The 23485-nt window shown below is 41.8% G+C and overlaps 1 protein-coding gene across 1 annotated transcript in view; it reads left to right on the top strand.

Moving 5' to 3' along the window:
- Positions 1-23485, top strand: part of KIF5C (kinesin family member 5C) — a 154513-nt gene that overhangs the window by 31371 nt on the left and 99657 nt on the right. Inside the window, exon 2 of the mRNA XM_081580533.1 lies at positions 21120-21210. Coding sequence (XP_081436659.1) covers positions 21120-21210 — 91 coding nt within the window. The remainder of the gene's footprint in view (positions 1-21119; positions 21211-23485) is intronic.

Below are 23485 nucleotides of genomic sequence, written 5' to 3'. Positions count from 1 at the left end.
CTCTGTCCATGGAATTATCCAGGCAGGAATACTGGAGTGAGTTGTCATTCCCTTCTCCAGTGATTCTTCCCGACCCAGAGATTGAACCTGGGTCTCACACATTGCCAGCAGATTCTTCACCATATGAGCCATAAAAGCAGAAGTCAAATCAGGCCATTCCTTTGCTTAAGAGTACATTAAAAGGTAAGATAATCTTTAGGTGCATCCATGTTACTACAAATGGCATGCTTTTGCTCTTTTTTGTGGCTAAGTAGTATTCCATCGTATATATGTACCACATCTTCTTTATCCGTTTGTCTCTCAATAGACATTTATGTTGTTTCACATCTTAGCTGTTGTGAATAGTGCTGCTATGAACATAGGAGTGCATGTACCTTTTTTGAATTAAACCGTAATGGAAAAGAATATAAGCAAAGAATCACTTTGCTGTACAGCAGAAATTAGCACAACATTGCAAATCAACTATGTATGTGTGCTCAGTCATGTCTAACTTTTTAGGACCCCCTGGACTGTAGCCCCAGGCTCCTCTGCCCATGGAATTTTCCAGGCAAGAATACTGGAGCAGGTGGCCATTTCCTACTCCAGGGGATCTTCCCAGTCCAGGGATTGATTCCATGTCTGTTGCATCTCCTGCATTGGCAGATGGATTCTTTACCACTGTACCACCTGAGAAGTCCTTAACTATGTATCAGTTAAAAAAAGAGTTCATTACAAGGATGCATGACTGGACTTTCTATCACCGACCCTCTACGTGGCTCTTTCCCATCATCTCATACCACCCTGCTCTTTGCTCTCCAAATACGTCAGCCCGCTTTCCAATAAGTCCAGTGCTTCCTAACTCAGGGCTGCACTGTCTTGGTTGCCTCTACCTGGAGTACCCTGCCTGTTGTCCTTCCTGTGGCTGGCAAGCCTTCAAGCCCCCATTCTATATCACATGCTCCATGCTGTTGTCCTGACCCTCTGTATTTCCATCCCACCAGAACACCAGCAGAATTGATCTCTGTTATGATTTCACTGCTTGTAGACTGTTTCCTCCCACTCTTTGAATAAAAGCTTCCCTGGTGGCTCAGACGGTAAAGAATCTGCCAGTAGTGCAGGAGACCTGGGTTCAATCCCTGGGTCAGGAATATCCCCTGGAGAAGGGGATGACTATCCACTCCAGTATTCTTGCCTGGAGAATTCCAGAGGAATTCCAGAGGAGCCTGGCAGGCAATAGTCCATGGGGTTGCAAAGAGCTGGATATGACTGAGTAACTAACACTTTCAAAGGCAGGGAACCCATATCTCATCACCACTGAATTCCCAGTGTCTAGAACAGTGCCCAGCACATGAAGGAGTCTATTAATATTTATTGAATAAAGTGGTGAGAAGAGAAACTCTAGGTTGGTAACACTATACAAAATATGTCCAGCTGTATGATGCTATTGAGGGGAATCTGAGAGAGGAGTCTCAGTGCTTGTGGGTATAAGATAAAATAATATTTCTGTCCTCATAAGAGACAGGAACCATCTCTGATGCAGAAACACTGTTGGACTGTGATGGTGTGTAGGTGAATTAGGTGGATCTTTGTGGTCCTGAGTCTGGAATGGGGGAAAATCCTGAGCTATAAAATCTGATCCCCCTCCTTCTGCTCCTTACTAGCTGTGTGATTGTTCCTGGTTATCTCTGGACTCTGATTTTCCATCTATGACATGGGACAGTAATACCAGCCTCCCTCCGTTGCTGTGGAGATTAGAGATGGTCTGTGTCTGGCACATGCAGCTGCTCAATAAATGGCAGCTTTTATTTTGGGAAAATTTCAAAATTCTAGTAATTCAAGACATGACATCTGAAATCCAATTTAAACAGCTATTAAACACTTTTAATAATTATCATAAATACTGCATGGAATCCAAAGATGGGTAAGATAGAAAAATTGTCCTTTAATAACTAAAAAATATATGAAAAGGTAATATTAGTCATTATGCTGATAACAAATACATGTACAATACTTTACAATTTATAAAGTGGTTTTGTCTCCTTTTTATTAATTGCTTCTCACTGACACTGTGTGAAGCAAATATAATACAGGCTTTGTGACCCTGTGCAAGGCAGGGGCCTCTCTGAATCTGACCTTGTCACTTATAAAATTCAAAGAGTGATAGTTATTTTAGAGAGTAATTGTGCAAAATCTATGTGATAACCCAGACGAAACATAGGGTCTGTCAGGTGAGAGTCACTCAAATGAATTTTCTCGCCCTAATCTCTGACCTGGATCCTGTTTTCTTGTAACATGGTGCTTCCAGGTGATTGATATGAAGGAGCTTGTGATCAGAGATCAGAGTCCTCCTGGAAGCATATCAAAGTGTCATAGAAGTTCAAAGAAGGAATGAGGGAGAGAGATGAAATGAGAGAGAGCAAGCATCTATTCGAGAGGCTCAAGAAAAGGCTTTATGTTGGGAGAGATAACATTGATATGAGGTTGAGAGAACAGGTTGTGCTTTGACAGATAACAGGGTGAAGGGTATCAGGTTCCCAGTTAGAGGGAACAGTTACAGCAGTGAGGTGTACTCAGGCAAGTTGCTTTGAGCGCATTGCTGGTGTTGAGTAGGGAAGGACCCACCGTGAGGTGGTTCTGCATTGTAGAAGGCGTTAAACTAAGGGGCTCACGTACAGTAGGGCATCCTAGCAAGTGACTGTCAATTTTTAGGACCAGGGCCAAAGGTTCATGCATTTGGCAAAAAACATAGGAGGCAAGACAAGTGGACCACCGAGAAGGCTCTGGCACACGTGTAGGCAAAAAGGAATGATAGTTGAGGTGCAAAGCAAGAGAGACAAAGAAATGAATCAGCACTCTGTGGAAACTAACAGTGACAGTGATGAGGGAGAGCTGCGAACAAGAAAGCTCTGGGTTTTCAGTTTAGACGACTGGGGACTGTGACTGAAAGGGGGAGGTAGGGGAGGAAGAAGACAAGGAAGAAAACAATGAGTTCCTTTGTCAACATACATTGTTTAGGGTATTTGGGGACATGCAGTTGGAAGTTTTAATCAAATGGTAACATGGATTGTGGACTTGGGGTTAAGAATGGTCTTTTATGAGTGTTGCACACAACTTATGGCTGAAACTGTGAGAGTGTTTGAGCTCTTTCATGGGAGAGAGGACAGAGGAAGAAGATGCAAAAAGAAGAGGTCCAATGAAAGAGCTGGGTACATTCTTTATTTGGAGGTAACAGCACAGAGAACTAGTGACAGGAAGAGAGGAAGGGGTACTGAATGACAGAGTGCAGTGTCCAGGGAGACAGGGGATCAGTTTTACCACAGCAGGGCTGGTGCACAGTTCTAAACGCTTTGTAAACTTTGAGGACGTTGCAGGCTGACAGAAGGCTTAGATATAATGACTAGGAGGCCATGGAGCCCTTTTAGAAAGCAGTTGAATGAGAACAAAAATTAGATGGCGGGGTGTGCGGGGAAAGAATGAGGAAGTACTGGGAGCAAAATACCAACCTTTCTTCTAAATAGTTTGACTGAGAAAGAGGACCAAGATGGGGCAGTGGTTTGAGGGAGAACAAAGAAAAAAATTAATAGAAGAATAAAACATTGGCTCCTTCTTTTCCTTGAAACATGCTAATGAAGAAGACGCTATATAAAGGGAACATGTGATGAGGATGGATGAACACTGGGTCCATTCTCAAAGGAGAAGGCACCCACAAGCAACCCTTCAGGTAACTGGGTAACTATTAAACAATTATAGCCTTAAATACAGTAGTTGAGCAAAAGCAGCTTGAGATAATAGGTTTAAACTGTTTTCTTGTTGACCATCCTAGGGTTGGTCATGAAGAAGACTCACCCGCCTTCCGTGCCTTCTTCCTGTAGACCTGTCTTTCCCTGTTTGGCCAGGAAACTCCTCCCCTCTCCAACTATCTACTCAGAATGAACAATTGATTTATCTTGGCTCTATAAAGTAATGACTCTGATAAGCTAATTGCTGCTCCTGGCAGAAGACTAGAAAGCTATTTCTGATTACAGCCTTCTGGAACCATACTGGTTTCTCTTGTTGTCTAATCCATTAATGGATCACATGGTAGAGCTTCAAGTCAGGAGGAGGGACATGGGCAGGCCGAATAAAGCGTTGGGAGACTTTGCTGTTTAAATCTCGCCTTGTTTGTGGCCAACTAGCCCTTCCAGTGCCTTAAGTACTGACAAATATGGTGTCCTATCCTCCAAGTAAAATTTTAAAATCTTTTGAAAGATGCAAGGCTTCTGTGTCCTTTGCACTTAAAACAACTTCTTTTAGATTTACTGATTACAAAATTGTGGCTGAATTCAGCAACACTATATCTTTAAAACAGCAAGTACATTTTTGGGGTATGTCCCAAGAACCCCGTTGGCTAACTGGGTAAGTCTGCCTCTGTGGGTCAGACTCCCCTTCTCCTGGATGAGGATATGGTCTCATTGGACTGAGACGCATGAACCTCATGTAGCCTGAGTTGTAGCTCATCTGTTCTAGACTTTGCTGGCTGTGGAAGAGCTATTAAAGTCTGCACAGAGCAGCTCACCTTTATAACGACAGTGCTCTCTAATCACATGGGGCTGGCACCCTAGACTCAAACTGTGACATAGCTACCCTGAACTTGACAACTGTTGCTGGTTTGGGTTAATGTAATTATTCTATTTTATGCCACATTTTTTTTTTCTCCTGTTATGTATGGGAGTCATTTTTTCAGTACTATGTAAAAGAAGTCATTGCTTTTACATATTGGGTTATACTGTGTCATGTTCTAAACCCAAATGCGTGGAATTCTTAGAAAATCTATAGTTGAAGGTTAAATATGTTCTTGGAGGATCAATGACAAGATGCAATATAGTGTTATGAGTGGAAGACTTGGCTGGGAACCAGACATTCTGGAACCTAGTCTTGACTCAAATTGTTGCTTTGCACATGGTCTTGGGCAGTTATTCTCCAGAAAGGGAAGCTAATATTCCTGTCCAGCCTCCAAAATCACGAAGAACAAATAGAGACAAGGGACCCAAACATACTGTAAAAGCAAAATTGCCATCTAATACATGGGAGAATCATAATTATATAAGCTGTTTCTGAAGAATGACAAATGAGTAGAATGCTAGTTAATTTATGGTAAATATTTGCAGTGCATATTTGTCAGAAGCCTCTGTATGCACTGTACCTAACCAAGGGAAGGTTTGGGGGAAAGTTTTATATTTCATTTTTTAGGTAAAGGGAAGAGAACATATGTGTGTTACTGTGTGGCTTCCATGTTGTTGGAGGAGTCACATGGAGTCCTGGCCTCCCTGGGGCAGGTCTGCAGAGGGGCAGTTTGACTGGATTGCCCAGTGCTTCGCCCAGTAGACTGCTCCCAGGGTGACGTGCCTCAGTAAGAAGGCTTGCAGTCATTTTTGCTCTCTTCCATTTGGCAAAATAATACCTTCAGTGAAACAGCTTTTCACCTCTTCTCCAGTGAGAAAGGTTTGGTTTTTCTTTTTTTTTTTTCAGAATTGACTTGTCAGAAAACCACATCTCCTGAAATAACCATAGCAATAGTTTTATTCATTTCTCCAAGTATATAGAACGTTGAACTCAACTCCCAGTTTAAAGATTATGTTCTCTCATGCTGTATGTATCAAGACAGAAGCCACCCTTATGGGGAAAAATTCCAGAACCCCTGTGATCTTCATTATTATTACAATGTGTTAGAGCTGGAATGAGCCAGTCTTTTACTTTACAGAGAGGAGGAGACCCAGAAAATAGAGGTAAATTCTTTAAGGTGACAGAGTATGTGGGTGTGAGGTCTGGGAGTAGAATGAGTTCCTCTGACTCTCCTAAACTCTTCGTGTTGGTAGATGAGGGTACAGAACAGTTAATGAGTGGAGACTGAGGGGAGTTCATTGTATTTCGATATGAAATAAAAATTACATACAAATAAGAATCTTACTTTTGAAACACAGACTTCATTAATTTCTCTAACAAAAGTAACACTTCTGTGTTCATTTTTTCCTTTAGCCAGACAATTCTGAATTTCTTCATTATCCCTTGGGCAGTTTGCTTTCCCAGAGTGTTTTTTTTTTTCATAGCTGTCTGTGATCTTGACAGGGCTTGTGTGTCCACCCAGCAGGACTTTGGGTTGAAAGGAAAGAACAGAGGCTGGTTTCCTACAGGAGGAAGGCTTACAAGATTCACACTTGTGTGTTGCCTTTGTTCATTCTCAAGACGTGCAGAGGTTGGCATTGCCTTGGCAACTCTGGTGGAAGCCGACTGCTGCTTGGTGGACATCAGTTTTATGGCAGCCTCTCCTGGGAACAGCTCTGGCTTTGGTCAGAACTGGCACCAGCCACCTTCCTTGGGGCACAGAACCAGTGTGGGGCAGGAGATGAGAATGTCTGGGCCCAGCTCTGGTTTAGTGTTTTATACTCAGTCACGGAGTCATCCCAGCACAGATAGGGTGGGTGGTGGAGTGGTGGGGAGAAGAAGGAGCTGGAGGGTTCGGCTGATAGGAGAAGTCCAACTGATTGGCTTCAGGGTCTCCCTGTGAGGCTACATTTACAGGTTAGTGGATCCAACTAACATAACAGTGGTTATATAGGATTTATTGGTGATGGGAGAGAGCTGGTTACTGCTGGGTATGGGATGCTTCTGTGCAGTGGGGTTTCTTTCTGCTTTGGGAATTTGCTAGTTCCCGAGACTTAGGAAGGAAGGTGATGGAGGTAAAGAGGAGTAAAGGGATGCAGAAAGAGGGCAACTCCATGAGTGCTAAAACCTTGGAGGTCACAGATGAGAATGGATAGTAACAAGTGACTTTTCTGATATGCTGGAGAGAGATTGGGTTGGCCAGGAAGTTTGAGTTTTTCTGTAAGACAGTGCAGGGAAAAAACCTGAGCAAACTTTTTGGCCTACCCAATACAGTGAGTATAGATTGCTTCCCTCCCTCCAGTCCCCCAGCACCACAGGACGTTTCATGGTGTCCTGGCACCCTGGGTGCTCACCTGCAGGTATTAATCATTGTCATCAGCAGCAGACTTTTACTGAGCACCTACTTTATACCATTATGTGCAAGGCACTCTGCTAGGTCAGGGCCTTTGGGAGCTTGGAGCCCTCCTTTGTGTAAGTGAGAAATTGGTAATCCTCTGGGCATCCCACGGGCCCAAGGTTTGGCAAGTGAACGGCACCCTTTGATGAAGAAAAAGACTCCTCTTTTTCTAGGATAGTGTCCCAAGTCCACGGCTTGTTAAATTTTGATAAGCACTTCAGTTTCCACTCACCCTCCTGTCTGGACATGAACCAAATGTGATGGCTCCATATTTAACAGTGACTCAACAAACCCGGAATCTCGTAGGACACACTTACTGAATGAAAGAGCAGAACGTCTGGGATTTCTCCTCACCTTGGGCCTTCCCAGAAGCAAACACAGAGAAGGGATTCGAGTGCACATTTCTGTGGGAGATGACTCCCGGACACACTGAAGAATGGAGAAGTAAGGCAAGGAAGAGAAAGAAACCAACAGAGAGCATGTCATCATGCAGGTTACCACCATGGATGACACGAGTTCCATCCCAGTGGGGACTCTGGGAGCCAGTTTGGAATACTTGCCTCAGAGTCACCCCACCTCCATTGGTACCGCTGGGTGAGGGAGCTGAAGCCCCAATTCCTGTCAGTCAGTCATTGACTGAGGACTACTGGGCTGCTGCTGGGGAGTCCTCTGGCCTGCCGCAGGTGACAGAGAGGGCTCTGAGCCAGAAAAGTCCTCAGGCAGAGACACTGGCGCTGGAGGTTGGGCCAGCGTGCGTGGAGATGATGAAGACTGTGAAGATGCTGTCAGGACCCTGGTTGCATCTGCTTTAGGTTTGCAGTTGGTAAAATCACAGACGTTTCCTGGAGGCTCCAGAGCTATGCTCGCAAAGCTGGCTCTCCAAGTGCCTGTACCAGACACAGCTCCTCCCCTTCCCTGAACAAGCTCTGTGGCTGAACGTGGAAATTCTATTTATTTTTAAAGAGTGTAGCAGGTGGCCTTAGAACAGAGTAATATTTTTGAGGGATACCCCCACCCTGGAAATTAAGCGGTCCCAGAGTTCTGCGGGTGCAGAGCTCACGAGTGGCAGACCTGGGGGATTGGGTGCCCAAGGTGTCATTTGGCACTTGGCTGTGGTAAGGGCACCAGCACACCAAGTCTTGGAGTTGCTACATTGTGAGTGATTGTCACATATTGCCATCCCTTCCTTTAAAGGGTCATTGTTCGGTAATTTTGCAATACAAATACCTAGTGTAAATTGACTCAGATTTTTTACAGGCTAGCACTGACCATGTCTTGAGCATCTGCTATAACACCAGGCATAGCACTGGATCCTTTCCTGCACGAGCATATCTAATCCTCACAGGAGGCCTGAATTGTGGATATTATTGGCTTTGTTTTACAGATGAGAAAACTGAGCTCCAGAGAAATGAGAGCTATACTGAAGAGTATTTGGGTTCATGTCCACCTTTTGGCAGTATGCTTTCTTTGGGCAACATTCAGCATAGGCTTCTGGAGTGAGAAGTAGAGAACCCCTATTCTAAATCCTTTTTTAAATTCCCTCCTCCTGGTCCACTGTTCTCTTTCTTAAAGTATGTGGATGTGTACAACTTATAGGTTTCATAAAATGATTTTTTCATTCTGGGTCATTGTATAAAAGCTAAGATACCAGCAAAACAACATGTTATAATGCCTGGGAACACCTCTGTATCCATAATATATATTGAAATCAGTTTTACAATGTGTCAATTTAAAAGCTTCTCCTCATGTTACTAAGAAACACCACTGCATGCCCACTAGAATGGCTATAATAAAGAAAACAGATAATTACAAGTGTTGGCATGGCTGTGGAGAAATTGGAACCCTGACACACTGCTAGTATGAATGTAAAATGGTTAACAATTTGGAAAATAATTTGTCAGTTCTTCAAAAAGTTAAGCATAGAGTTATTGTATCACTCAGAAATTCTACTCCTAGTTATATACTCAGGAGAAATAAAAATAAATGTACACATAAAAAATTCCCATGAATGCTTATAGTAGGACTCATAATAACCAAAAATTAGAAACAACCCAATGTCCATCAATAGGTGAATGGATTCATAGAATGTGGTAAATGCATACAATGGAATTTTATTCAGTCTTGAAAGTGAATGAAGTGATTCATGAGACAACATGGATGAACCTTGAAAACATTGTATTTGAAAGAAACTTGTCACAAAAAGCTACATATTATATAATTCCAGAACAGGCAAATCTATAAGGACAGAAATAGATTAGTGGTTGCTTAGTTGTTGTTCAGTCCCTCAGTGGTGTCCAACTCTTTGCAGCATGCCAGGCTTCCCTGTCCATCACCATCTCTTGGAGCTTGCTCAAACTCATATCCATTGAGTCAGTGATGACATCCAACCATCTCATCCTCTGTCGTCCCCTTCTCCTCCCACCTTCAATCTTTCCCAGCATCAGGGTCTTTTCAAATGAGTCGGTTAGTATTGGAGCTTCAGCTTCAGCATCAGTCCTTCCAGTGAATACTCAGGACTGATTTCCTTTAGGATTGACTGGTTTGATCTCCTTGCAGTCCAAGGGACTCTCAAGAGTCTTCTCTAACACTACAGTTCAAAAGCAGCAGTTCTTCAGTGCTCAGCCTTCTTTATGGTCCAACACTCATATCCATACATGACTAATGGAAAAACCATAGATTTGACTATACAGACCTTTGTTGGCAAAGTGATGTCTTTGTGTTTTAATATGATGTCTAGGTTTGTCATAGCTTTTCTTTCAAGGAGCAAGCATCTTTTAATTTCATGACTGCAGTCACCATCTGCAGTGATTTTGGAATCCAAGAAAATAAAATCTGTTGTCACCGTTTCCACTGTTACCCCATCTATTTGCCACGAAATGATGGGACTGGATGCCATGATCTTAGTTTTTTGAATGTTGAGTTTTAAGCCAGCTTTTCCACTCTCCTCTTTTCAGCCCTCATCAAGAGGCTCTTTAGTTCCTCTTCACTTTCTGCCATAAGAGTGGTGTCATCTGCATATCTGAGGTTATTGATATTTCTCCCGGCAATCTTGCTTCCAGCTTGTGCTTCATCCAGCCCAGCATGTACTCTGCATATAAGTTAAATAAACAGAGTGACAATATACAGAGTTGACATACTCCTTTCCCAATTTTGAACCAGTCTGTTGTTCCATGCCTGGTTCTAACTGTTGTTTTTTGACCTGCATACAGGTTTTGTCGGAGACAGGTAAGGTGGTCTGGTAGTCCCATCTCTTTAAGAATTTTCCACAGTTGTTGTGAGCCACATAGTCAAAAGCTTTAGCACAATCATGAAGCGGAAGTAGATGTTTTTCTGGAATTCTCTTGCTTTTTCTATGATCCAACGGATGTTGGCAATTTGATCTTTGGTTCCTCTGCCTTTTCTAAATCCAGCTTGAACATTTGGAGGTTCTCGGTTCACATACTGTTGAAGCCTAGCTTGGAGAATTTTGTGCATTACTTTGCTAGCATGTGAAATGAGTGCAGTTGTGCATAGTTTGAACATTCTTTGGCACTGCATGTCTTTGGGATTGGAACGAAACCTTACCTTTTCCAGTCCTGTGGCCACTGCTGAGTTTTTCAAATTTGCTGGCGTATTGAGTGCAGCACTTTCACAGCATCATCTTTTAGGATTTGAAATAGTTCAGCTGGAATTCCATCACTTCCATAGGCTTTGTTTCTAGTGATGCTTCCTAAGGCCTACTTGACTTCACAGTCTAATATGGTTGCTTAGGGTTAGGGAAATTGAGAGGCTGTGGAGTGACTGCTGATGGGTACAGAGTTCCTTTTTGGGATGATGAAGATGCTCTGAAATTAGACAGTGGTGATGAGTGCACAACCTTGTGAATGTTCTGACAACCACTGATATGTACCTTCTTATTAAGTGGTGCATTTCATGGGATATGAATTGTATTTCAATAAGCAACACAGAACTTCTTCTCCTAGAATACTTGTGTTGATTAAAAAAAATAAATATCAACATTAACCCAAAGACTTCCTGCTTTTTAGCTAATGTTTTGGAAACATTCTTTCAGGTTGTTTGCCTAGTCCTGGATAGTTTAGAAGTTTATCTTATTTTATTTATTCTTGTGCAAGCTAATATAATGTTCTACTGATGTTTTAACCTTGGATATCTTTGGAGTCCTTCAAGCAAGACAAATCCATACCCCTTTCATGAAGGAGGCACATATGTCTTTCTGTCTCAGAGAAAAGAAATTTGGACTTTGAACACTTAGCTCCCAAAGTGAAACAAAGCTACCGTGGTGTAGATGGAGGCAGGTCTCTCAGCCTTGGTCTGTCTTGTTCTGACACTTGGAGGATAGTGTCAGAACTAATGCTTCAGAGAGGCAGATTTTAAATCACTACAAGGGACTTCTCTGGTGGTGCAGTGGATAAGAATCCACCTGTCAATTCAGGGAACATGGGTTTGATCCCTGGTCGGGGAAGATTCTACATGCTGCAGAGCGACTAAGGCCGTGCACCACAGCTACTGAGCCTGTGTACCGCAACTACTGAAGCCTGTGTGCCTATATCCTGTGCTCCACAACAAGAGAAGCCTCCATAATGCGAAGGCCTCGCACCACAACAAAGAGTAACCCTGCTCCCTGCAACTATAGAAAACCTATACAAAAAGCAGCAAAGACCCAGCATACCCAAAAATAATAAATAAGAAATTTTAAAAATAAATCTGTATAAAAACGAACTTTCTAACAGTTAGAGCTAGTTGAGTTTCAAGCAGGTTCCCTGTCACCTGTCACACTGTGGAGATGAGTTGTGCTTAAGAGGGGATTGGACAGACTGATTCTCACGTTCGTATTAACTCCGAGAGGCAGTGATTCGGTTGATAATTCCCTTGCTGTACTGCTCCAGCTGTCATAGCAAGGACTCTTTATTTGTTGAACTAATCAGTTGTGTATTTGGAAATAGTATAGAATTGATGGAAAGGAAAGCAGGGGAAAAAAAGTTCCAGAGGCTCATGCTTGTTGTTTCTTTGATGTGCAGAGAGAATAATTGATTCTAAAGCCAGGACTCAGAATACAAGACAGAGAGCGGGGGTCTGGATTCTAGACTGACCTGCCACCTACCCAATTGACTAGGTAACTTTTTGCAGATCGTCTACCCTCTCCCAATGTTGTTTATTTGTAAAACACAATATTGGGTTTGGATGACCTGGAAGGACTGTTTAGCTCTGAAAAATTCTAAAAATTTTCTGAATAAGTCCTTTTCATAACAAGTCTTAACGTCTGCCTTTTCTTTGCCTCTGGTTGGCTTTTGTCTGTTTTTAATTCCTTCTTTTGCAAGGAATGCTTGCTGTGTGCATGCCCGCCACCTTCTTGCCAATCTTGACCTTTTTCCCTGATCTTAGGCCATTCTTTATTCAGTGGATTCCTGTCAGTCCCGTCTTAATGGTGAATACTGTCTTGACTTCTGCTGTGGTCGGGCTGTCTTTTGTTACCTCGTTAATCACTTTGCTTCAGTCTTTCATGTCAGTCCTAACATCTTTTGTTTCGTGTGTCTCCTTCTTTTCCAGTAACTCATTAGCAGTTTAGGAGAGCGGCATAATATAAAGGAAGAATTCTTGAAACCAGAGACTTAAAGTCATTTCACCAAAATGACAGAGCTGATGGTGGGCCTGGGCCTTAGTTTTCCAGTTTATAGAATGGAGCCAACACCTAAGAAAGCCTTCCTCAGTGAGCAATGCAAAGAAATAGGGGAAAACAATAGAATGGGAAAGACTAGAGAGCTCTTCAAGAAAATTAGAGATACCAAGGGAACATTTCATGCAAAGATGGGCACAATAAAGGACAGAAATGGTATTGACCTAACAGAAGCAGAAGATATTAAGAAGAGGTGGCAAGAATACACAGAAGAACTATACAAAAAAGATCTTCACAACCCAAATAATCACAATGGTATGATCACTCACCTAGAGCCAGACATCCTGGAATGCAAAGTCAAGTGGGCCTTAGGAAGCATCTCTATGAACAAATCTAGGGGAGGTGATGGAATTCCAGTTGAGCTATTTCAAATCCTAAAAGATGATGCTGTCAAAGTGCTGCACTCAATCTGCCAGCAAATTTGGATAACTCAGCCGTGGCCATAGGACTGAAAAAGGTCCATTTTCATTCCAATCCCAAAGAAAGGCAATGCCAAAGAATGCTCAAACTACCACACAATTGCACTCATCTCACACACTAGCAAAGTAATGGTCAAAATTCTCCAAGCCAGGCTTCAGCAATATGTGAACCGTGAACTTCCAGATGTTCAAGCTGGATTTAGAAAAGGCAGAGAAACCAAAGATCAAATTGTTAACATCTGTTGGATCATCAAAAAAATCAAGAGAGTTCCAGGAAAACATCTATTGCTGCTTTATTGACTATGCCAAAGCCTTTGACTGTGTGGATCACCACAAACTGTGGAAAATTCTGAAAGAGATGGAAATACCAGGCCACCTGACCTGCCTCTTGAGAAATCTGTATGCGGGTCACGAAGCAACAGTTAGAGCTGGACATGGAACAACAGACTTGTTCCAAATCGGAAAAGGAGTATGTCAAGGCTGTATATTGTCACCCTGCTTATTCAACTTATATGCAGAGTACATCATGAGAAACGTTGGGCTGGATGAAGCACAAGCTGGAATCAAGATTGCTGGGAGAAATATCAATAACCTCAGATATGCAGATGACACCACCCTTATGGCAGAAAGTGAAGAAGAACTAAAGAGCCTCTTGATGAAAGTGAAAGAGTGAAAGAGTTGGCTTAAAGCTCAACATTCAGAAAACTAAGATCGTGGCATCTGGTCCCATCACTTTATGGCAAATAGATGGGGAAACAGTGGAAACAGTGAGAGACTATTTTTGGGAGGGCTCTAAAATCACTGCAGATGGTGACTGCAGCTATGAAATTAAAAGACACTTACTCTTTGGAAGAAAAGTTATGACCAACCTAGACAGCATATTAAAAAGCAGAGACATTACTTTGCCAACAAAGTTTCCTCTAGTCAAAGCTATGATTTTCCCAGTAGTCATGTATGGATGTGAGAGTTGGACTACAAAGAAAGCTGAGTGCCGAAGAATTGATGGTTTTGAACTGTGGTGTTGGAGAAGACTCTTGAGAGTCCCTTGGACTGCAAGACGGTCCAACCAGTCCATGGAAGAGGAAATCAGTCCTGAATATTCATTGGAAGGACTCATGTTGAAGCTGAAACTCCAATACTTTGGCCAGCTGATGAGAAGAACTGACTCATTTGAAAAGACCCTGATGCTGAGAAAGATTGAAGGCATGAGAAGGCGATGACAGAGGATGAGATGGCTGGATGACATCCCTGACTTAATGGACATGAGCTTGAGTAAACTCTGGGAGTTGGTGATGGATAGGGAGGCCTGGCATACTGCAGTCCATGTGGTTGCAAAGAGTCAGACACGACTGAGCGACTGAACTGAACTGAACTGAAAAATACATACCTCATGGAGTTGGTGTGAGAATTAAATGAGATAAAATATAAAAGCATTTGGATCCTAGTGTTTGGTGATGGTGTTGGTGGACATTAATGAGAAGGTGGTCAGTGCAGGGAGAACTTCTGATCTTCTGTACTTTCAGGAGTGAAGTTATACAAACACCTGGGACAGAGAAGGAGTGATTATTCTCTCTTTTTTTTTTTTTAATAGTTTTTTATTTGGCTGTATTGGGTCTTCATTGAATCATGTGGGATCTTTTGTTGTGGTCCATGGATTCTCTAGTCGTGTCATGTGGGCTTTTAATTCCCTGACCAGGAATTGAACCCGTGTCCCTGGCATTGCAAGGTGGATTCTTAACCACTGGGCCACCAGAGAAGTCCCAGTGATTATTCTCAGTAATCACTTCCTCTACTCACTGTCTGAAGATAATTCCACAGAGTGAGTTTTAATCTTGCTGAGGAAATTTTTTTTTCTTCCTTTTTCTTTCTTTCTTAAAGATAGAAGAAAAATCATGTAAGTCATTGCCACCGCCCCCTCACTTTGGTCACAACTCTTGGTTGGTCTCAGAAAGACCAATAATCTTGTTATTAGATAATATGCTAATAAAAATCTTAATAATCTTGTTAGATTATCTCTTTTTAAAAAAAGTTAATTTTTTTGAAGTAAAGTTGAATTACAGTGTTTTGTTAATTAGTGCTATACAGCAAAGTGCCTCAGTTATATATATATATATATGTGTGTGTGTACCTTTTTTTCATATTCTTTTCTGTTATGTCTTATGACAGGATATTGAATATAGTTCCCTGTGCTATATAGTAGGACCTTGTTGTTTAGCCACTCTGTATATACCAGTTTGCATCTGCTAATTCTAAACTCCCAGTCCTACACTCTCCCACCCTCCTCCCTGTTGGCAACCACCAGTCTATTCCCAATGTCCTTGATTTTGTTTTTTTCATAGATAGGTTCATTTGTGTCATATTTTAGATTCTACATATATCATATGGTATTTGTCTTTCTGACTTACTACACTTAGTATAATAATCTCTAATTGTATCCATGTCACTGCAAATGGCGTTATTTCATTCTTTTTAAATGACTGGGTAGTATTCCCTTGTATGTATGTACTACGCATGCGTGAATGCTAAGTCGCTTTAGTCATGTCTGACTCTTTGTGACACTAGGGACTGTAGCTCTCCAGGCTCCTCTGTCCATGGGATTCTCCAGGCAAGAATACTGGAGTGGATTGCCATATCCTTCTCCAGGGGGTCTTCCTGACCCAGGTATTGAACTCACGTTTCTTATATCTCCTGCACTGGTAGATAGATTCTTCACCACTAGCGCCACCTGGGAAGCCCGATATATGTACCATATCTTCTTTGCCCATTCTTTGTCCATGGACATTTAGGTTGTGTCGATGTCGATGAACAGTGCTGCTATGAACATAGGCCTGCATGGATCATTTTTTAAAAATATTTATTTATTTATGTTGGCTGTGCTGGGTCTCAGTTGCAGCATGCACGATCTTCAATCTTTGCAGCATTCGAGATCTTTAGTTGTGGCATGTGGGATCCAACATGCTCCTCTGCATTGGAAGCTCAGAATCTTAGCCACTGGACCACCAGGAAGTCTCTCGTGTATCTTTTTGAATTATGGTTTTGTCTGGATATATACCCAGAAGTGAAATTGCTGGATGTATTTTTAGTTTTCTGAGGAACCTCCAAACTGTTCTCCATAGTGGTTGTACCAGTTTACATTCCCACCAATAGTATAGGAGGGTTCCCTTTCCTCCACACCTTCTCCAGTATTGATTGCTTATAGCCCTTTTGAGGATGGCCATTCTGAACAGTGTGAGGTGGCACCTCATTGTAATTTTGATTTGCATTTCTCTAATAAGCAGCAATGTTGAGCATCCTTTTATGTGCCTATTTACCATCTGTATTTCTTCTTTGAAGGAATGTCTCTTTAGGTCTTCTGCCTATTTTTTAATTGGGTTGTTTGTTTGTTGTTGTTGTCAAGGATTACCTCTTGATTATCTCTTCTTGGGGATAATTAATTTCAGTTTCCTTCACCTTCCTTCTGGTGCCGATTTTCTAAATCTTTACGGAGGTCTTTGCTTTCCTCTGTCTCCAGTAGTAATATTCCTTCCAGGTTGGAGTATTAATAGACATGCCATATTGTTCATAGACACTTTGCTCCCAACAACTTGATAGGAATTCTGGTGGTTTGATTTTTTTTTTTAATTTCAACTATAAAAATGTAAGAACCATCTGCTGTTATTTTTTTGTATGTGATCCTGGTAAGTTATTTAGCTACACTGCTCCCATGCAGTTAGCACTGCTCCGCTAAAGGCTTTCATGGCAAAGCTGAGTTACTTCATTTTCAGTTGTAATAAATGCAGAGTATATGTCCCACCCAAATTCCTTTCATAAATTGCAGCAGCTTTGCATATCCTGCACTTAGGTTTTGGCATTTATATGGCTTCTGTGTTAGCTGGTTAGATGCTTTAATAGTAGTGGTCCATCTGATTGGTTGAAAATGAGTCACACAGTAATTGCTATGGAGCAAACCAAATAGAGTAATGTGATAGAAAGTGATGTCAGGGTTGGGTACAGTTGCTTTTGTTAGGGCCATGGAAGCCCTCAAAGGAGAATTTGGAGGTGACATCTGGAAGATGGTAAAGACAGTCAGATGAAGACCTGTGGTGAGCCTAGTGAAGATCTGCAGTGAGAGAATTCCAGGAAAAAGGACGAGTTAAAAGCAAAGGCCCTGAGCTGAGGAATAAACTAGGTACAGAAGAAGTCCAGTGGGCTACACTGTAGTAAGGTGGAGGAGAGTGCAGGGAGCTAAGGATGGAGAAAGTCTAGTCTAATAGGAACCACTGGGGAGTTTTAAGGGAGATGGGGTCATTTGGTTTATTGATCTCAAAAGCTCACTCTGACTGCTAAGTGAACATTGGGTTGTTTGGAGCAAGAATGGAGGCAGGGAGACCAGTCAGGAGACTAAAGCTGTGGTCTTGATGAGAAATGATAATGGCATGGACTGGGGTTGTGTGGTGCAGATGGTGAGAAGTGATAGAATTTGGGTTGTATTTTGGATGTGGAATCTATGGGACATAATAAATGATTTTGACCTGAGTACTAGGTGATTAGTGGTGCAATTCTTATTCAGATATAGAGGGCTTGATGGTTCTTTTTTTGACCAGTTAAGCTTGATGGCTAATGGACGTCAAGTGGAAATGTCCAGCAGGCGACTGAGTGTATGAATCTGGAGCTTGGGCGAGATTTGAAGGCTGACATGTTCATTTGAATTATAGAGAGAAGGCTGAGGTCTGGGGCCAGACACACTGTTGCTTAGAAGTCTGGAAGAGATGTCAGCAAAGGACATGGACAAAGTAGCCAGAGAAGTCTCAGAGGGCCATGTGCTAAATAGATGCCTGGAAAGGAAAGTGTCTCTGGAAGGAGTAAATGGCAACCTAGTCATTCAGGTTCAAATGTTAGCACCCAGCACCCATATTAAAATGTAAATCCGAAAATTTATTCTGCAGCTGCAAACAGTGACAGCTGAAGGAGGCCGGGCCCACTGCCTGCCCACTGAAACCCTCAGCTATAGTGGGAGACTCCAAAACAGGGAGACTCCCTCAGAAACAGGGAGACTCTGGTTTCCTAGGGGTCTTTGCTGCAGTCTCAACCAGGATTTGTGAGATTTTCATTCCTTTACTAAAACAGCAGTGATGAGTTAGTTGTTATTGTTGCTTAAATGTATACAGCTGTATACAGCTGGTACACTATGCCATAAGTCAGTTCTTGAAAATAATCAGTAACTAAATTCTAATCCAGATTCTAGTTCTTTGACTTTAAGGTTCATCTAAAAGGCTATGACCAACTCAGTGTATGAAAAGACACATAGAAATCCTTACAGTTTTAACTAATTTATGCTCTGATCCTGACAAGATACGTTTCATAACAAATCATTTTCTAAATTTTATCTTTTCTCAAAGGCAGTTTCTGTTTGGGAATTAATTTTTGCTTATGGAAAATCATTGTATTATATGTTTGTCACTTGATAAATATGATATTGAAATGGGGAGTTAGAGATTTCTTGCTTTCTACCTCTCTTAAAGTGAAAGCATAACGTACCCAACCAACATTTTAAAGGGCAAAATTGGGGAGTCCTGTTTTTGTACCATTTACTATAATAGATCCTTTTCCCTGCTGTGTCAAGTTCATGTTCTGTAAAACCTAAGACAGAATCATGCTGTAAAGAAGACAGTTTATTTTGGTGACTTTCATTAAGTTTGGAGGAATAATGGCTTTGTTTTAAATTAAGCAGAGCAGCATTTTCTTTCCAAAAGGTTTAGTGGATGACACATACTTGGGCAAACTCTGTAAATGTTTATGCAAACCTTTTACCCTACTGACATTTAGTTGAATTTTACAAATAGGTAAATCTAGTAAGAATGTGGTGGGCTGATCACTGGCAATAGATTGTGGTGAGGAATATTCTCTTGATTATTAAGCCAAAAACTTGGTTCACTGATTGAATGAGACACGTTGGGAACAAAGCATCAGGAAATAATCCCTTTGCATAATTTTAACAGAACGACTGGCTCTGCTCTTTGTGAAATGCAAACTTTGACGATACCTTAAAATTCTCCATTTTTTCCCTAAGACTAGGCTGGAAGTAGCTTGTTTACCTGGTTGGCACAGTCTCGTTTTTTTAAAGGCTGAAGCTCAAGCATGGCCGTAACACATAGGGCCTCACTGGTGTGTGGCTTTCCTAGTTATAAAGGAGTGAGAGAAACGTTAAGCCAGTCTGACACTTGTGTGCTTCCTTTTGTGTGAAGGTTATAGGATGTAACAAGCCTTGTCCTTGGATCCCCCATGAGCGGTTATCTTTTTGAGGTGTCAGACTGGCTTTGGGTGGTTCCCGGCATCCAGAGCCACGTGTGGAGGTGCAGGGTGAGAGTGCAGGAGGCTCTGGGCTCTCTCCTTCTCTCCCTTCGCTGCTCCTGTCCTTGCTGCCACACGTACTTGGGGAAAATGAAGGTGAAGAGCTGCCCGGGTGGAGCGGGCTGTGGGAAGGGAGGTGTTGGTGAGTAAGGTGTTGTGATGGGGGTTCTCTGGGGAAAAGGCCCTGTCTGTCCTCCTCCCACCTTCCCAGGGCGCAGTGCCTGGCACAGAAACTTCCAGTAGTTGCCTGTTGAATGCTGAGAGGCAGAGAATCGGGGCTTAGGGCTTACGTGGCAGCACTGCAGAACCTCTCCCCTTCCCTCTGACCCTTCTCTGCACACAGCCCAGTGTCGTGGGGCCCAATCCCAGAGCCCATGCCTGGGGAAAGCACTGGTCTTACTTTATAGTGTATGTGTTAGTAGCTCTCGGTCGTGTCCGACTCTTTGTGACCCCATGGACCATAGCCCTCCAGGCTCCTCTGTCCATGGGATTCTCCAGGCAAGAATACTGGAGTGGGTTGCCATCTCCTTCTCCGAGGGGATCTTCCCAATCCAGGGATCGAACCTGGGTCTCCTGCGTTGGCAGGTGGATTCTTTACCATCTGAGCCACTAAGGAAGCCTGTACTTTATAGATGCCCCCCTTTTCTCCAAAGCGTCTACCCAGTTAAGGTACCACCTGTGCACGTGAAGAAAACACTAGAATAATCTGGAACAGAGAACAATAATATCTGGCTATTAAGAGCAGCTTCTTAAATCTGATCATGGCGTCTTTCTAGTAAATAAAATCCAAGTGTGTTACCACCCTGGCTAGCTATCTGGCATGCACTGGCTCCCCATTTCCTTTCCATCTCCTCTTGTCCACCTTCTAGGTCAGGGGACCCCAACCTCTGGGATCTAATGCCTGATGATCTGAAGTGAAGCAGATGTAATAATAATAGAAGTAGAATGCACAATAAATGTAATACATTTGAATCATCCCCAAACCATCTCCCCCTCCTTGGTCCATGGAAAAACTGTCTTACACAAAACCAGTCCCTGGTGCCAAAAACGTTGGAGACCACTGTGCCAGTTCCTTGAGCACCCCAGGCTCCTTGCTGTCTGCTCCACCCTTTGCCTCAATTGTTCTTCACATGCCTCAACCTTCCTGATCCTTTAAAGATCCACTTAACTGGTACTGCTTCACAGAGGTCTTCTTTGGCCCTCTTGTCCCTTCTGTCCCATTAATTTATACCCGGGCATTTTGCATTTTCCTGTGTGTTTGTTTTCTTGCGTATTAGCTATCTGTCACGCTTGATTGATGCTCTCCAGGAAGGACTGTTTTCTGATTTGGTTAGCATCTAGTCTATGTCTGGCTCAGAAGAAGCACCCCATAACTAAATATTTATTTAAATAAATGAATGAATGTGTCAACCTATCTTTCATCAGAAAAAGTGGTTCAAGTAAAAAAAAAAAAAAACAAAAAAAAAAACATTTTTCTTTCTCCTCTCCGATCTCAACATTCAGTATACAATGAAGGTGTCGTTCATGCTATACAATTTCCCTCATCTTGGTAAGGAATTGCCTTGACAAGTAGCACTGGTGATTTAGTGCCTATGTCTAACTAATATTAGTGCTTTTTATTCATGAATGTCTAATGTGTTTTTTCCACCTCTCTCTTTCTTTTGTCTTTCTTTTTTAGCAAGGAAAGCCGTATGTTTTCGACAGAGTGTTGCCTCCCAGCACGACTCAAGAGCAGGTTTACAATGCGTGTGCAAAGCAAATTGTCAAAGGTAAGTGCTATTTCTTTATTTTCTCCTGGGCCTTTCAGAATAATTGAAAATGTTAAGTGGTATTTGCAGCCTAGGAATCAATGTACCTTGACCGTAAGCAGAGGCCTGCTAATTGGAAACACTAAATTATAGCAAGCTCTGGCCCTGATTTGCTCTGATGTCAGGATTTAACTCCTTGATACCTCCTTTCCAAGGAGATTTCTTTATTTCTTTTGCCACCTTTTGGGCAGAGTTATTCTGTCACTTAGAAGCTTAAAAGCAGGGTAAGATATAGGCACACTATTTTTGTAATGGCTTTAAAATATTGCTGAAGCTATAGTACCTCCTCAGGAGAAAAACATCTATTCTGATGCTCCAGTTGTATATTTCTTGGTTGATTTATTTTGTGCATCTGTCTCTTCAGAAAGAAGATTTATTTTTTAACTTTTAATTTTATTGGCGTATAATTGATTTGCAATATTGTGTTAATTTCAGGTGTACAGTAAAGTGAATCTGTTATGTGTTTGTATATATCCATTCTTCTTAAGCTTCTTTTCCCATCTAGGCCATTACAGAGTTTGGAGTAGAGTTCCCTGTGCTATACAATAGGTCTTTATTAGTTTTTTTCTATATAGTAGTGTGTGTGTCAGTAGAAATGATTTCTGAAAGTATAGTCTTCAGAAAGAAGCTTTAAGTGTGGAAAATTCTTGGGCATCAAGGAATTTTCTGCAGCATCGCAAGATCACACATTACCTTGCTGGTTAGTGAGTTGTTGTTACTACTCAGCATTCCTTAATAATACTTTAATCTAACCCACTTTCTATTGTCCCACCCAGACCCTGACATTTGTTCTTCCACGTAGGTAGCCTAAAGCCTGAATTTGTGTCTTAGAGATCAATTCTTTTTTCTGGGACTGGCCTTGGCCCTGAAGGATTTGTGTCAAAATAACAGCAGGGAGCAAAGCAATTTACACGTTTCTCTGCCTTGCCCTTTCAAATCAGGGGCAGGACAGAGCTTGCCCTTGGGGAGCTCGCCATCTGGACAGAGCCGACAGAGCTGAAGGGGCATCTCCTGCTCCTTTGCTTTTCATCATTGAATCCTTGCTTTCAGATTTGAATGCTGCAGTAATTGTGTTTTCAAATGTCTTGATGCTGCAATTTTCATAGGTAGTGCTCGATTTAAAGAGTGAAAAGTGAAAAAAACAAAACCGAAAACTCCTTATCCTATTAGATCTGATTGTTTTTAGAAGCTGAGCTGACTAACCTAACTATTTGAAAGGCATGAAAATCAGCCCTGGTTACATCTGTTAGATTCATTCTGACCTTGGACACCTGTGTGGGAGACGCCTGTCAATATGTACCATTTCTTGCTGAGGTGTATGGTTTTTTGTGTTCTTGTTGCAGACATCAGTTCAATTAGAAGGTCTTCACAGTAAGATTATTACAGAAAATTGAAGAGAAAAAAATATGCCAGAATATGAGTTTTTTTTTGAGTTAATAGTCTGGGCTTGTATCGGTGGTAATTTTTGTCTTCATTCTACTTCTACTCTATTGCTTCTCTGTCTAAACATATTTGCTCTTTCTGGAGTATATAGTTCTTATTTGCTCCTAGTCAGCCCTTGTTCCCCTCTATTATCAGTCTCTTTTATATTTTTATTAAAGTAATCACATACAAGCCAGAATTCCTTCTTTTTCTCTCCTTCTTCATTATCAGAACCAAATAGTATTTACTGCTTGCTGTGCTAAGCATGAGGGCTATTTAAATACACACTCACCCTCTCTAAGTTGACATTGTAATTAGAGATGGATGCACTCCATTTTTAAAAAATCCTGTGATTAACAAATAATACTAATAACCCTTGAGTTTTTATTTACTAGATAAGTTTGGGTCCCTTTCAGTGTTCGGGTTTTTTTATAATATGAAATGTCAGAAATGGACAATCTCTAGTTAGGGGGGCTCTTGTGGACTTCCTAACTGTGGATAACTTGAGTCCCCAATAGACAGTGAGTCACAAAGAAAACCATCTAAAATAAAATCAGGCTCTGACATGATATAGTAAACAGACATTTCTTGGGCACCATAAATATAGGGTCAACATACTCATTTTGTAGCAATAGAGTGTCTTATTCTCCCTTAAAAGGAAACTATTACGGGCATAATGGAGATCAAATTTAACTTTTTTTTTTAATATCCACTGAAGCTGCCGTGAGGGGAAGGGGCTGTGTATTTCTGTGTCAGCAAGGTAAAATGTAGTTATATAAGAACGAACTGCTTGGCATAGATTACTCAGGTGCAG

Source organism: Giraffa tippelskirchi, chromosome 3 (genome assembly GCF_054371585.1).
Source record: "Giraffa tippelskirchi isolate mGirTip1 chromosome 3, T2T-mGirTip1v1.2.pri, whole genome shotgun sequence".
Lineage (NCBI taxonomy): Eukaryota > Metazoa > Chordata > Mammalia > Artiodactyla > Giraffidae > Giraffa > Giraffa tippelskirchi.
The sequence above is the reverse complement of the archived record's forward strand: the minus strand, read 5'-3'. Positions and strand labels throughout refer to the sequence as shown.